This window comes from Lutra lutra, chromosome 7 (genome assembly GCF_902655055.1).
Source record: "Lutra lutra chromosome 7, mLutLut1.2, whole genome shotgun sequence".
Taxonomy (NCBI): Eukaryota; Metazoa; Chordata; class Mammalia; order Carnivora; family Mustelidae; genus Lutra; species Lutra lutra.
In genome coordinates this window covers 133,776,799-133,790,314 of record NC_062284.1, presented here as the reverse complement: position 1 = coordinate 133,790,314, position 13,516 = coordinate 133,776,799, and the positions used below count along the sequence as shown (strand labels likewise).

At 40.6% G+C, this 13,516-nt stretch overlaps 1 protein-coding gene across 5 annotated transcripts in view; it reads left to right on the top strand.

Moving 5' to 3' along the window:
* PSEN1 (presenilin 1) overlaps positions 1 to 13,516 on the top strand; it is a 73,461-nt gene that overhangs the window by 42,518 nt on the left and 17,427 nt on the right. For all 5 annotated transcript variants that reach the window (XM_047736000.1, XM_047735996.1, XM_047735999.1 and 2 more), the window contains 3 exons: positions 513 to 580; positions 1,390 to 1,610; positions 6,000 to 6,098. In XM_047736000.1, the coding sequence (XP_047591956.1) occupies positions 513 to 580; positions 1,390 to 1,610; positions 6,000 to 6,098 (388 nt within the window). The remainder of the gene's footprint in view (positions 1 to 512; positions 581 to 1,389; positions 1,611 to 5,999; positions 6,099 to 13,516) is intronic.

The window sequence follows — 13,516 nt, the reverse complement described above, 5'->3', positions numbered from 1 at the left end:
TAAAATCTTTAAAAAAAACTTTAAAAAAAGTTAAAATGGCTATATAACTTAAAAGGCCTATTTTTTTAAATACAGTTAATGTATATATATGTAAGTCACTTAATGGACTGTGGTTTTCAGTTTCATTGAATTTTCTTTTATTCAATTTATTTCTGTTTATTTCAGAAATACCACAAAAATTTTCCATTGAAAATATTGCTGCTTTAAGCTTTAAATGTTGACTATTAGCTCTGTTGATAATTTATTTTAGAATGCATTATTTTAAAAATTTCACCTGTTTCTAAAGGAACAAGTGTGCGTATATGTCTTGCTGAATTTTCTGTTTTCTATTCTGAGTAGTTCAGTACCAAAGAGTTCCAGTATAAATATGCACTAATCCCAAAGTCAGTTTGAGTTCTGCCATTTGAAAAGAGTAACATACACAGAAATAATATATTATTTTTGAAGTAAGAAATTTGCCTTCCTTTAGGATATGGGATCTGTTAATTATATTGAAATGCTTTCTTTTTTAGGTCATTCATGCCTGGCTTATTATTTCATCTCTGTTGTTGCTGTTCTTTTTCTCATTCATTTACTTGGGGTAAGTGGTGAAATACTTAATCTGGTTTTCAGGATGTTTTCATCCTGTGTTTTCAAACACAGTTATGCGCTATTTAAACCCATGTACTTTGTTGATGAAATACTATTAAAATATGATCGTTTCCATATATAGTTTGTACTTGATATGCTTAAGGCTGGTTAGTATTATAAAAAATATATATTTTTTCATGGCTACACTAAATTTCATTTTACGAAAATAACATCCTATGTCCTAGCTATATAAAATGTATTGTGGGTGTTTAATTTTTCTAATTTCAGCTATTTTAAACTAGGGTTTCTTTCCATTGTGGCATTTTATTTTATTTTTAAAGGTTTTATTCATCTGAGAGAGACAGTGTGAACGTAACAGGTGGGGAGAGACAGAGGGACAAGCAGACTTCCTACTGAGCAGGAAGCTGGACATGGGGCTTGATCCTAGGACTGGAATCAGGACTTGAGCCTAAGGCAGAGGCTTAACCAACTGAGCCACCCAGGCGCCCCATCCATTGTGGCATTTTAAGTGACATGTGGCCTTTTTTTAGTTTTTGTACTTACTTTTACAGCTATGACCTGTGATACTGGTTTCCTATTTATATGAATGATACAGAGCTTTCTGTTAAAGTAAGCTCAACTTGAGAGAAAAAGTGAATTTAAAGAAAACTGTTAAATAGCACAGGTTGATATAAGATATGGTAAAAATATGAAGATAGGCTATGAATATCTAATCTGAGGGAACCATAGTTCTGAACAATGTTTTAATGAAAATTAGTGTACATAAATATTTTTAGATTTCTGTTTCATTTTTTTCAGGGAAGTGTTTAAAACCTACAATGTTGCCATGGACTACATTACTGTTGCACTCCTGATCTGGAATTTTGGTGTGGTAGGAATGATTGCCATTCACTGGAAAGGGCCTCTGCGACTCCAGCAGGCATATCTCATCATGATCAGTGCCCTCATGGCCCTGGTATTTATCAAGTACCTTCCAGAATGGACAGCGTGGCTCATCTTGGCTGTGATTTCAGTATATGGTAAAACTCAAGACTGACATTTTGTTCATCACAGAAGTACCTCACTGGTGTGTTTCCCTTCCTTTTCCAGTTATCTTGACTTGGGAAAGTGGTAACAGTTAACATCCCATAGCTTTTCAGCAAATAATTAATTAGCTAGAGTATCTTTTTCTTGTAAAGATTTCCTTTCTTTTTGAGGTCGAGTTCTTTAAGAATGTTTTCTTACTGCCCACAATTTAAGCCAGTGAGGGATTAGTGGAAGGATCCAGACTTCTGCTCAGAAGACTGAGGTTTAAATCCTGTCTCCACCACCAGCAGTCTTTGTGACGCTAAGAAAGAGCCTCAGACTCCTTGAGCTTCAGTTTCCTCATGTAGAAAATGGGCACAGTGCTTCCCAGAGGTGTAAGAGTTAAGAACCTATGTTGAAAAGCACTAGCAGAGTGCTTCACACACTTAAAATGCTCAGTTAGTTTTTAAATCAAAATTAGGACTTCCACTTTTTATAAGGCAACTTGGGTAGAATTATCTTTGAAAAATAAAACTTATTTGGGCCTTGTGAGATTCAAATTCATTAACAACCAGTGTCACATGGGTTCCAAACAGTCTCAGAGTATCCTTGACATGAAGGACAAAAGCCGCTGTGTAGGTGTGAGCTCTGTGGCTGTCACCCAGCATGAAAGCCAAAAAGGGATCCACTTTCAGCAGTCAGAGGTCAGTATGTGTTCTCTAGATTATAATTTTATCCCTATTCAAATGCTTACTAAAATGTCAGGTGCCCTGGAGTAGAATCCTCACCATGCCCACTTATTTGATGAAGAAAAAGTCCATGGAAATAGAATTAAATTGGTTCTGTTCTCGTATTTGAGCAGTCAGTCCTAGAACTGTAGCCATGTACTCTGTGTCTTTCCTAGAGACCTTAGGTGATATGGCATTGATGGTTTACAGAGTCCTCATCTATCATTGCACTGCTTTGCTCGGCCAGCTCTGGCCCCCATCCAATCAGCAACTATAAATACTTCGCATTCAGAACATTATTAACATGTTCTTCTGTTCAGTGCCTTTTTCAACAGCTACAGTTCGCCTTCATCTTCAGAGGGACACGCTGTATCTCCACCTGGCTGCTGTGGAATTCTTCCACAGCCCTACCATTGCATACAATTTTTGTTGGCTAGATCTTAACCACATCCAGCTTTTTCCAGGAGCACAGATGGAACATCACATCGATGATATTTTCCTCTGAAGAGATTCATTTCACATATTCATTGAAGACATACAAATATTCACACAGGAGCTCAAAAAAAGGGGTGGGCATTTACCTGTACATTGTACAAGGCTTTGCCACCCCAGTTGAATTCCTGAAAATTATTTGGTAAGCTGAGGGCTTCTGTATCTCTGACGCTGTCAGGAAATAGCAACAGAGCCTCCCTGTACCCACAATGTTAAAACAAGCCCAGTATCTTTTAGGCCTTTTTGGGATCTGGAGCAGCATATTCCTCATTTACAAATTTCACTTAAGCCTATGTATACTGTTACAAATTGGCCCATCTTGAATTGGGGCCCCCTACAATAAATGGCTCTAGAATCTGTCCAGATGTAAGCGAACAGTCACTTCCGTCAGTGTCCCCTCCAGAGAATCATTCACTGTAGAAGCTATAGCAACCTCCTCTCACACCTTAAATCCCTAGACCGCCTATGATGGATTCTGGTGGGAGAAACTGTTCTCCTCAGTCCCATGCTGTACACAGTTAGAGAAGCAGTTGGAGAGTGCATACTGAGCTCTCCTGGAAATAGGTTCTCACAGGTCCTGAACCTGTGAAGTTCCACGTTGTTCTGTGGGACATGGAGGCAGCATTCTATAAGCCCAGGCCAGCTACCAGGGCCTCCCCTGCTACAAGATAGAGCTAAGTCTGGGCCTTCCGGAGTATCACACCTAAAAGAAAGGTGGCCTCTTCTGTCATCAGTCCCTTACTAGTTGACAAAGTGCTAGAGTTGCTTACCCCTTTCTCTGACCTGTGGCTACTGGGGGAGCCCTTCGGGACCAAGTGAACAGCAGTGGGAGTTTGGACCCCTCATGCACACCATCAGAATTACATGTGATGCAGCTTACTCCCTGAAGGCTCCTCCTTTTCATTACCTAATCCAGACATCCTTGATCAGAGAGTGGGGTCCAGGGCTCAGCAAAATTCTACGAACTTCAGTGGGTCATCTTATCCTAGCCTACAGTTGGCTCCATCCGTGCATTTTTATAGACTCTGGAGCCATTGCCATGGTTTAGTCATCTGGTTCCACCAATGATAGCAACAGCAATTACTTATCATCCAAGGTTTTCCTCTTTGAGGAAAATGGCTGTGAGAACCTCTGGCTTCACAGATGCTCAAAATATTTATCAAGGTTACAAATGTCTCTGTGTATATTAAAGCCACAGTACAAGCCTCACTTTCTCCATTGTGGACTTCCAGACATTGTTAATAGTGCCCATCTCACCTGTAGAAGTATACAATGCTGGGCTCCTGACCAAGAATTTCAGTGGGACTTTCACCGTTCCCACCAGCCTTGGGCTACAGACCTCACAGAGCACCATTGTGACATATTCAAGCAAGTTAAAATTTAATTAAATGAAACATGGCATCTATCTATCATCAGTCAGACATTAGACATAAAGAGTCTGGTTCTATTTTTGTATGTTCAAAAACAAAAACAGCGCTCGTTCTGGAGGCAGCCATGTCTGGCTCAATCCAGGCTCCTCTCCTTTCATTTTTTGGCTGTGTAACTAGCACAGTGATCAACTTTTAAGTGAAGATTAAATGAAAAAATACATATAATACACTTAGAACAGTATCAGTAAATGTTAGCTGTTATTTTTTAAAATATATAATCCTGTAAAGTAGTCAAGGCAGTACTTCCTGTGTTACTGCTAACAGACCTGAGATTTAGAGAGAGAAGGTGTTTGCCCAAGCCTACAGCATTTGATCTAGAATCTGAATCCCAGGTCCAGCATTCTTTCTACTGCATTACAGTATTTCTCCCATCAACACTCCTTCTTCCATACATGATACAAATGATTATTTCTCCAGACCTTTGAGTTCCATTAAAGTAAGAGACTTTTGCGTCCATGATTTAGAGGAGTGATTCTCAAGTCCCTTTTTACAACGTCTGAAGATTTTTAAGTTTGTCCCACAGGTTCTAAAATTTTTGAAACAAAATTCACTTTAATTGCTCTAAAAATAAGGTAGTTTATCATTTAGCACTTGTGTTAGGGGCAGCATGTCATAAAGCCAAGACAGTTACAGGACATGCAGTTTCAAACAGGTTGAAAAGCTCCTTATTTCAGAGCATGGCAAATCTCCCTTTTCTCATCCCAAACAAATCAAAGTGGAAGCAGTGAGAGCAGAGACCTGTGTGTGTGTGTGTGTGTGTGTGTCTGTGTGTTATTATATTAGTGGTAGTCGATGTAATATTCAAGGAGACGTGACCACTTGCAGTTATGAGGGGATTTTTTACTTAAATGCATCTGAATGATGGTGATGGCAGCATTAGCTGTGATGTCTTCCTTCACAAATTTAGCTACACCTGTTTTAATATTTTTAAATGTTTGAGATTTTCTGTACTTCTATATTGTGAATTTTTATGGCACAGAAAATGTAAGAAAAATCGCCGTTGATGGAAAGAGATGGCGGAAGAATCAAGAGTAGTTTAGGCAGATTGCTCCTATTCTGAGTTGCTGTTTTGGTAAAATAAACTACTTTTCAGTACCACATGCATTTAAGACCTGATACTGTGAAGTGCTTCAGACAGAGGTACAAAGAAATACTAAAAGGATTTCATGCAAAAATTTATTTTGTTTTGTTTAAATTTACTGTCCTTTAATTCAGGTATCCCTAAGTAGTACATACACTATTTTTAAAAAGGAGAGGGGATGAGTCCTGTTACTCTGCTCTTCATATTTTGAAAAATTCAGTCATCCCCCTCTATTAAATTCCTCTTGTTGTAAAGCTTCCATCTGTGGCCCATAGAAATGATTTGTTCAGAAATAGCTTCTCTTTGTTTTTGCTTATTGGAAGTTGGCAACTGCTGTAGAGTAGTTCTGTCTTGTCATTATCTCTGCCTTTTTTCTTCAAACTCAGAGAAGACTTGTTCCTGGAACTCTGTGATGATACACTGTAAACCAACCAAATAGCAAAGACCAAAACGAAATTTACACGGATCCTCTGTGTGGTTTTGTGTAGGTTTTTTTTCCCACCAGTTTACCTCCTGTCTATTTCATATTTTGGTTCAGCATCTTCCTGTGTAAAGAAGACATTAACCCTTTTCCCTTGGTTAATTCCTCCCTGACACACCCATTTGTAAACTTAGCCAATACATTTTTGCAGACTTTTTTTTTTTTTTTTTTTTTTAATTTTCCCTTTCTAGATTTAGTGGCTGTTTTGTGTCCAAAAGGCCCACTTCGTATGCTGGTTGAAACAGCTCAGGAGAGGAATGAAACTCTCTTTCCGGCTCTTATTTACTCCTGTAAGTATTTTGGAATGATGTTAAATTACTACTCAGCTTATAATTTATGGGAACTCAAACACATGTAATTATGGTCATTATTATACTTTTTCTCATCTTAAATGCATGACATTAGGACAACTTCTACGCATCCCTGTTTCCTTGCAAATTATTGTCTTCCACCTGACACTGGTTCAAGAGAGTTTTCAGTAGATGTAGAAATAGAAGAAATATTTAGAGAGTGGGGAGCCATTACTCTCAACTAAAATCTTATTAGTTTGGGATGTCTGGGTGGCTAAATCGGTTGGGCATCTGCCTTCAGCTCAGGTCATGATCCCAGAGTCTGGGGATCGAGTCCCACATCAGGCTCCTAGCTCAGCAAGAAGCCTGCTTCTCCCTCTGCCTGCCGCTCCCCCTGCTTATGCCATCTCTCTCTCTTTTTGACAAATAAAATCTTAAAGAATAAATAAAATCTAATTAGTCAAGAGTTATTGAGCCACTTACTACAGAGGAATCTTGCCCTAGCTTACCCCAAAAATCGTACTGTTCCTTCACAGTGTGCCCCTTTTGGTTATTTTGGGATGCTGTTCTTCCTAATCATTCAGTACATACGCATTTGGGCATTGACCTTCTGCCACAGAGCACTGTGGGGGACATAAAGAGGTTTAAGATGCTCTGCCTTACCCAGAACTCCTTTGCTTATACTTTAGAGGTGAGATAAGACAATGTATAAACATCCAGCATTGTTGCCAGATTCAGAGGAGGCACAATTGAAGTGTAAAGAGAGATGAGAAGAAGGAAAACCTGGCTGGGGAAATAGGGAGGGCTTTGTGGATGAGATAGCATTTGTATTAAACCTTTTAAGGATGGTGGAATTTGGGGCACCTGGGTGGCTCAGTGGGTTCAAGCCTCTGCCATTGTCTCAGGGTCCTGGTCCTGGTCCCTGTATCGGGCTCTCTACTCACCAGGGAGCCTGCTTCCCCCTTCTCTCTCTCTGTCAAATAAATAAAATCTTTTAAAAAAAAAAGAAGGTGGGATTTCAGCAAACACACATGGAAGAGTTGATTCCGTAAGTGGGCTTGTCGCAAAGAATGGCTTTGAGACAGAAGTATGGGGGCATCTTTATCAAGTTTCAGGTGTTTAGATTGACTAGAACATGGAGTAAAATGGGGGAGGGTTCTAGGAGGATGAATTTGGAAAGGGCAGATTAGGGCAAGATCAGGGATAGCTTTGGGGGGCTGGTTTAGATAATCTCTATGCTCTTTGCTGATGGCTGGGGAATCAGAGGTTCTTGAGCACAAGAGTTATGTGATCAGAGCTGTGACTCCGCAGGCTTGCAGCATTGTGCAGGCTGATTTATGGGTGGTGAGAACCGAAGTAATGGCTAATAACTAAGCAGATACTGTTGTAATCTAGGAGGGGAATAATGAGGGTCTGAACTGTGGTATTGTTAATGGCAGATCCAGGAAGAGGACTGATTGATGAGAGGTTGTACAGGTAGAATCAGTAGTTCTTAGCAACTGATGAGAGAAGTTTCAGGCCTGAAGGAAAAGTGATGAAGAGGGGTGTTGTTCTTGGTTCAGGAACGTTTCGTTTTCTCTGTGGCCATATCTTCCGTAGTTGGTGGGACCTGTGAACCAGGTAGAAATGCCCAGCGTGAGTTTAGAAGTGAAGTTCTAGTGCTTGGGGAAAGGTTGATCAGAGGTACAGAATTGAGAGCGTAGCAGTGGCCATTGCAAATTCGGGAGTGGTTGAGCAGTTCAACGGAAGTAGAGGAGATGTTAAGGAGAGAACTTTGTCAGCTCCTGTGCTTAAAGAGTGAGAAAACGAAGAGACAACAACAGTAAAGGGAAGAAAAGAAAATTAGGGTAGCTGGGATTTTTCACTTAACAATATCAGGACATGTTTTCCATGTCAGCACGGGAAGAGGCTACACAGTATTCTCTATGTAGGTACTCAGAAAAGGGTGTCCTTGTTGATCTTCTGTCACGAACAGTGCTTGCAGAGATCATCCATCTTCGTGAAATTTTTGGTATGATACGTTTTTAAAAATGGAATCGCTAAGTCAAAGCATGTGTGTAAATTTTGATGGATCCAAATTACCTCCTAAAAAGGCTATACCAGTTTATATGTCCTTTAATAGTGTAAGGTACCACTTTCCTTATACCTTCAGTATTATGTGTGTGTGAAACTAAGAGGCAAAAATAACCTCTTGTTTTATTTTGATTTTGGCTTATTAACAATTATTAATGAGTATTTGGACTTTTTTCATGTTTTTTTTTTAGCTACATACTTATATTTCTTGTTTTGTGACTGGGTATAATCTTTTCTATATTTTCAAAATTTATAATTGCATAAGTAATGCATTAATGTGTCATGCTGGAAGAAAAATATTGTAAAGAAAGCTAAATTTCACTGTAACTGAAATCTCTAATCTTAATACCTTACCAAGCAGTTACCCTGTTACCAGTTTGTTTGTTTGTTTGCCTAATTTTCTGTTGGGTTATTGGAAAAACAGTTTCAAGAAGAACATCAAATGCTCTAGAAGAAGCCAAAGATGAGGACTAAGTTTGTTTGTTTGTTTTGTTTGCCTAATTTTCTGTTGGGTTATTGGAAAAACAGTTTCAAGAGGAACATCAAATGCTCTAGAAGAAGCCAAAGATGAGGACTAAGTAAACCATATAGAATTTAGTGCCTTGGATGTCTTCGGTGACATTTAAGAGAACAATTTCAGTGGAGTGGTAGGGCTGGAAGCGGTGCTCCCAAGGGAAGGCAGTGTGTCTGTGTTTTGCTGTTGCTGGCAGTGGAAGTTATGGTATAGCCAGAGAATGGGTGGTGAAGGAGGGGAGGTTCAGTAAACATCCCCTACAGAGATTGTTGTCACACACGCAGGGCAGTGGTGACCTGAGGGGAGAGCAGGCCTGAGGAAAGGTGTTTCCAGGAGATAGAAGATGTAACTGTGTCTCTAAGGCTGAAGGGAAGGAGCAGTGGAGAAAGCCTTTGATGAGACCAGCAAGAAGGAATAGTTCATGGACCAAGGTTATCAACAAAGCAGGTAGAAATTGCTCTGAGGGGTGCCTAGGCGGCTCAGTCAGTTAAGCGGCTGCTTTCAGCTCAGGTCATGATCCCAGAGTCCTGGGATCAAGCCCCACATGGGGTTCCTGTGCCTGCCTGCCGTTCCCTGTGCTTGTGCGCTCACACTCACTTGCGCACATGGGCTCTATGTCAAATAAATAAAAATCTTTTTTTTTTAAAGATTCTCTTTATTTATTGGACAGAGGGAAAGAGACATCGAGAGAGGAGATCAGGCAGGGGGAGAGGGAGGGGGAGAAGCAGGCTTACCGCAGAGCAGGGAGCCCGATGAGGGGCCGATCCCAGGACTCTGGGATCATGACCTGAGCCAAAGGCAGACACTTAATGACTGAGCCACCCAGGTGCTCAATAAATAAAAATCTTTCCCAAAAAATTTCCTTGAGAGTTCAGGAAGAGGAATTAGAACAGGAAAGACTTGGAAGGAGGGAAGAGGAAGACAAAAGCAGAAGGTAGTGAGACTTAATGAAAGAGAGAGATAAAGTTGGGAGCATGTGGTAGTTGACCTTGTTTTCTTTGTGAACTCAGTGTGAGATCATTTGGGGGAAGTGGAGAGGCAAGGACTGTGCTTGTATGTAGAGAAGTCTGGTCAAATGTTAGAAAACTCATTGTCTGGAATGCAAGGATCTTGTTTTGCTCTTTTTCCAATATAAATTTATTATCATGTGCTTCCTGTGTTTTTTTTTGGCAGAAAAAAGGTGAAGTTTTGAACATCAACATTTTCCTCTTAATCAGCAGTTGGGTGTGAGCTTCTTATGTGTTATTCCTGGAAATTAAAATCGACTACATATTTTATATTTGTGCATACAGAATGTTCCACCAAATGTTGATAGTGAATGCTCGGTGGAAGTAACTTAAGTATCCATCAGTGGGAACACTTTCAAATAATTACAGTACATTCGTACAGTAGACAGTTGTGCAGCCATTAGAAAGAATGAGGTAGCCCTGTATATGTCCAGTTGTTTTTTTTAATGTTAAAGATTATATACTAAAAACAGCAGATTTAGGGGTGCCTGGGTGGTTCAGTTGGTTAAGCATCTGCCTTTGGCTCAGGTCGTGATCTCAGGGTCCTGGGATCGAGCCCTGCATCGGTTTCCCTGCTGAGCAGGGAGTCTGCTTCTCCCTCTCCCTCTGCCCCTGCTCTGTCCCCCACCCCTGGGTGTGTGCTCTCACTCTCTCAAATATATAAACAAAATCTTTTTAAAAAGAAGAAGAAAGCGAGATTTAAAGCAATAATGCAATATTGTATGGGAGGAAGGGAGTTATGTTTGATGTCTGTGCATATACAATCCCAATGATACATTTAAAAAACTGACAAGGGGCACCTGGGTGGCTCAGTGTTTGGTTAAAGCCTCTGCCTTTGGCTCAGGTCATGATTCCAGGGTCCTGGGATGGAGCCTCGCATCGGGCTCTCTGCTCAGCGGGAGCCTGCTTCCCCCTCTCTCTCTCTGCCTGCCTCTCTGCCTTCTTGTGATCTCTGTCTGTCAAATAAATAAATAAAATCTTTAAATAAATAAATAAATAACTGACAAAAGGTTAATAGTGTTTATCCCTGGGAAGTAGGATGTAGAGATGGAAGTAACATTTACATTTTTCTTTATACCTTTTTCCACTTGTAGAGTTTTAATTGTACTTTGTGTATTTTTTAAATTTTTATTTATTTATGTTTATTTTTTAAAAGTTTTTTTAATTAGAGCACAAGTGGGGGAGCAGAGGGAGAAGTGGGCTCCCTGCTGAAAGGAGCCCAATGCAGGGCTCGATCCCAGGACCTGAGATCATGCCCTGAGCAGAAAGCAGACACTTAACCAACTGAGCCACCCAGGCGTCCCTGTACTTTGTGTTATTTAAAAACTTAATTGTGGGGGTGCCTGGGTGGCTCAGTGGGTTAAAGCCTCTGCCTTCAGCTCAGGTCATGATCCCAGGGTGCTGGGATCGAGCCCCGCATCGGGCTCTCTGCTCGGCAGGGAGCCTGCTTCCTCCTCTCTCTCTGCCTGCCTCTCTGCCTACTTGTGATCTCTGTCTGTCAGATAAATAAATAAAATCTTTTTAAAAAATAAATAAAGGGACGCCTGGGTGGCTCAGTTGGTTGGGCAGCTGACTTCGGCTCAGGTCATGGTCCCAGCGTCCTGGGATCGAGTCCCGCATCAGGCTCCTTGCTCGTCAGGGAGCCTGCTTCTCCCTCTGCCTCTGCCTGCCATTCTGTCTGCCTGTGCTTGCTCTCTCTCCCTCTCTCTCTGACAAATAAATAAATAAAATCTTTTAAAATAAATAAATAAATAAATAAAACTTAATTGTGGGTGTCAAAGTGGAGGGATTTTGAGTCTTTTTTTAATTTTATTTTTATTTCTTTTTTAAGATTTTATTTATTCATTTGATAGAGATCCCAAGTAGGCAGAGAGGCAGGCAGAGAGAGAGGAGGAAGCAGGCTCCCTGCTGAGCCAAGAGCCCAATGTGGGGCTCCGATCCCAGGATCCTGAGACCACAACCGGAGCCGAAGGCAGAGGCTTTAACCCACTGAGCCACCAGGCGCCTCTTAAGCTCTCAATTTTAAGTGAATTTTACATATATGTTATTAACCCTGTTATAAACCCTGCACAAGCAAGGGGAATGGCAGGCAGAGGGAGAAGCAGGCTCCCTGCTGAGCACAGAGCCAGATGCGGGGCTTGATCCCAGACCCTAGGATCATGACCTGAGCCGAAGGCAGGCGCTTAACTTACGGAGCCACCCAGACCTCCCTATTTATTTTTTTTAAAGCAGCAGTATTATTAATCAGTACTTTTCCCCTGACATGGAAATAAACACAAATATTAAAAAATTTTAAATCAATCTTCTTAACTATTTGTTCTTTAAAAAAATGCAGTCCTTTGGGGGTACCTGTGACCACAGATTGGACTCAGGTTTTTGCTGGCATTTGGTTCCTGCCATAGCCCTGTATGTACATGTTTATATGTGTTTTTATATTATCATTGGTGTATTTTCAGGATAAATTCCCAAAAGTGGAATTCCTGGGTCAAAGAGTTAAGGCACAGGTAGTTTTTTATTTTTAATTGAAGTGTAGTTGACATACGGTCTTACGGTAGTTTCAGACGTACGGCATAGTAATTCGATATTTACATACATTATGAAATGTGCACCATGGTAAGCGTAGCTACCATCTGTTACCTTACGAAATTATTATAATATTATTGACTATATTCCCTTGCTGTATTTTATATCCATGGTTTATTTTATAACTGGAAGTTTGAGGCACTTGCGTGGCTTAGTTGGTTAAGCATCTGCCTTTGGCTCAGGTCATGGTGCCAGGGTCCTGGGATCGAGCCCCATATTGGGCTGCCTGCTCGGTGGGGAGCCTGCTTCTCCCTCTCCCTCTGCTGTTCTCCCTGCTTGTTCTCTCTCTCTCTCTCTGTCAAATAAATAAATAAAATCTTCTAAAAATCAAAACAAAAACCTGGAAGTTTGTAGCTCTTAATCCCCTTCACCTTAATCCCCTTCACCCCTTCACCCATTCCCCCCCTCCACTCTGGCAACCACCAGACATTTGTTCCCTGTATTTATGAGTTTGCTTCTATGTTGTTTGTCTTATTTATTTGTTTTAGCATAATAGTATAAAAATGGCAAGATTTCATTCTTTTTTTTTTTTTTTTTGAAGATGTTATTTATTTTAGAGCTAGAGAATGAGTGAGCAACGGGGTGACGGTGGGGGAGGGAGGGACAAGCTGACTCTGAGTGCAGAGCCCATGTGGGGCTGGATCCCACAATCCCAAGATCAGGCCCTGAGCCTAAATCAAGAGTTGGACGCTTAACCAACTGAGCCACCCAGGTGCCCCAATTTCATTCTTATGACTGAGTAATGGCATACATAGTTTTGTTAGATGTTACCAAATTCCCTTCAATAGGGGCTGTATAGGGGCTATTCCATTTTTCATTCCACTTGTAATATATGAGAAGTACCATTTTAATGTATTCATGTTGTCCTTTAAAATGTGAGAGGGGTGTGTGTATATACTTAGATCTATATAGATATGTATGTATTTTTGTGAAAGGGACATAGAATAGGCCGGTTGACAATCCCCTTTATGTTTATTGCTTTTAACCTTTTTTTATTCCTTGTATATCACAGTTTAGCGTTATCGAAAATCCCAGAGGTCAGGCATCCTTAGAATCATAATGGTTGTGTGATGCTTTTGTGAGTCCCAGTTTGTTCTCTGATTTAGTTCCAAGAAGTAATTTTCATCAGTGATTTCACATTATTTTAGAATCTTCAGCCCTCCAGCTGTTCTTTAGTAGATCTTGCTGGCCTGAACAGTTTTCCTCTGATTACTTTTCAGGGACTGGAAACGATGAAATTT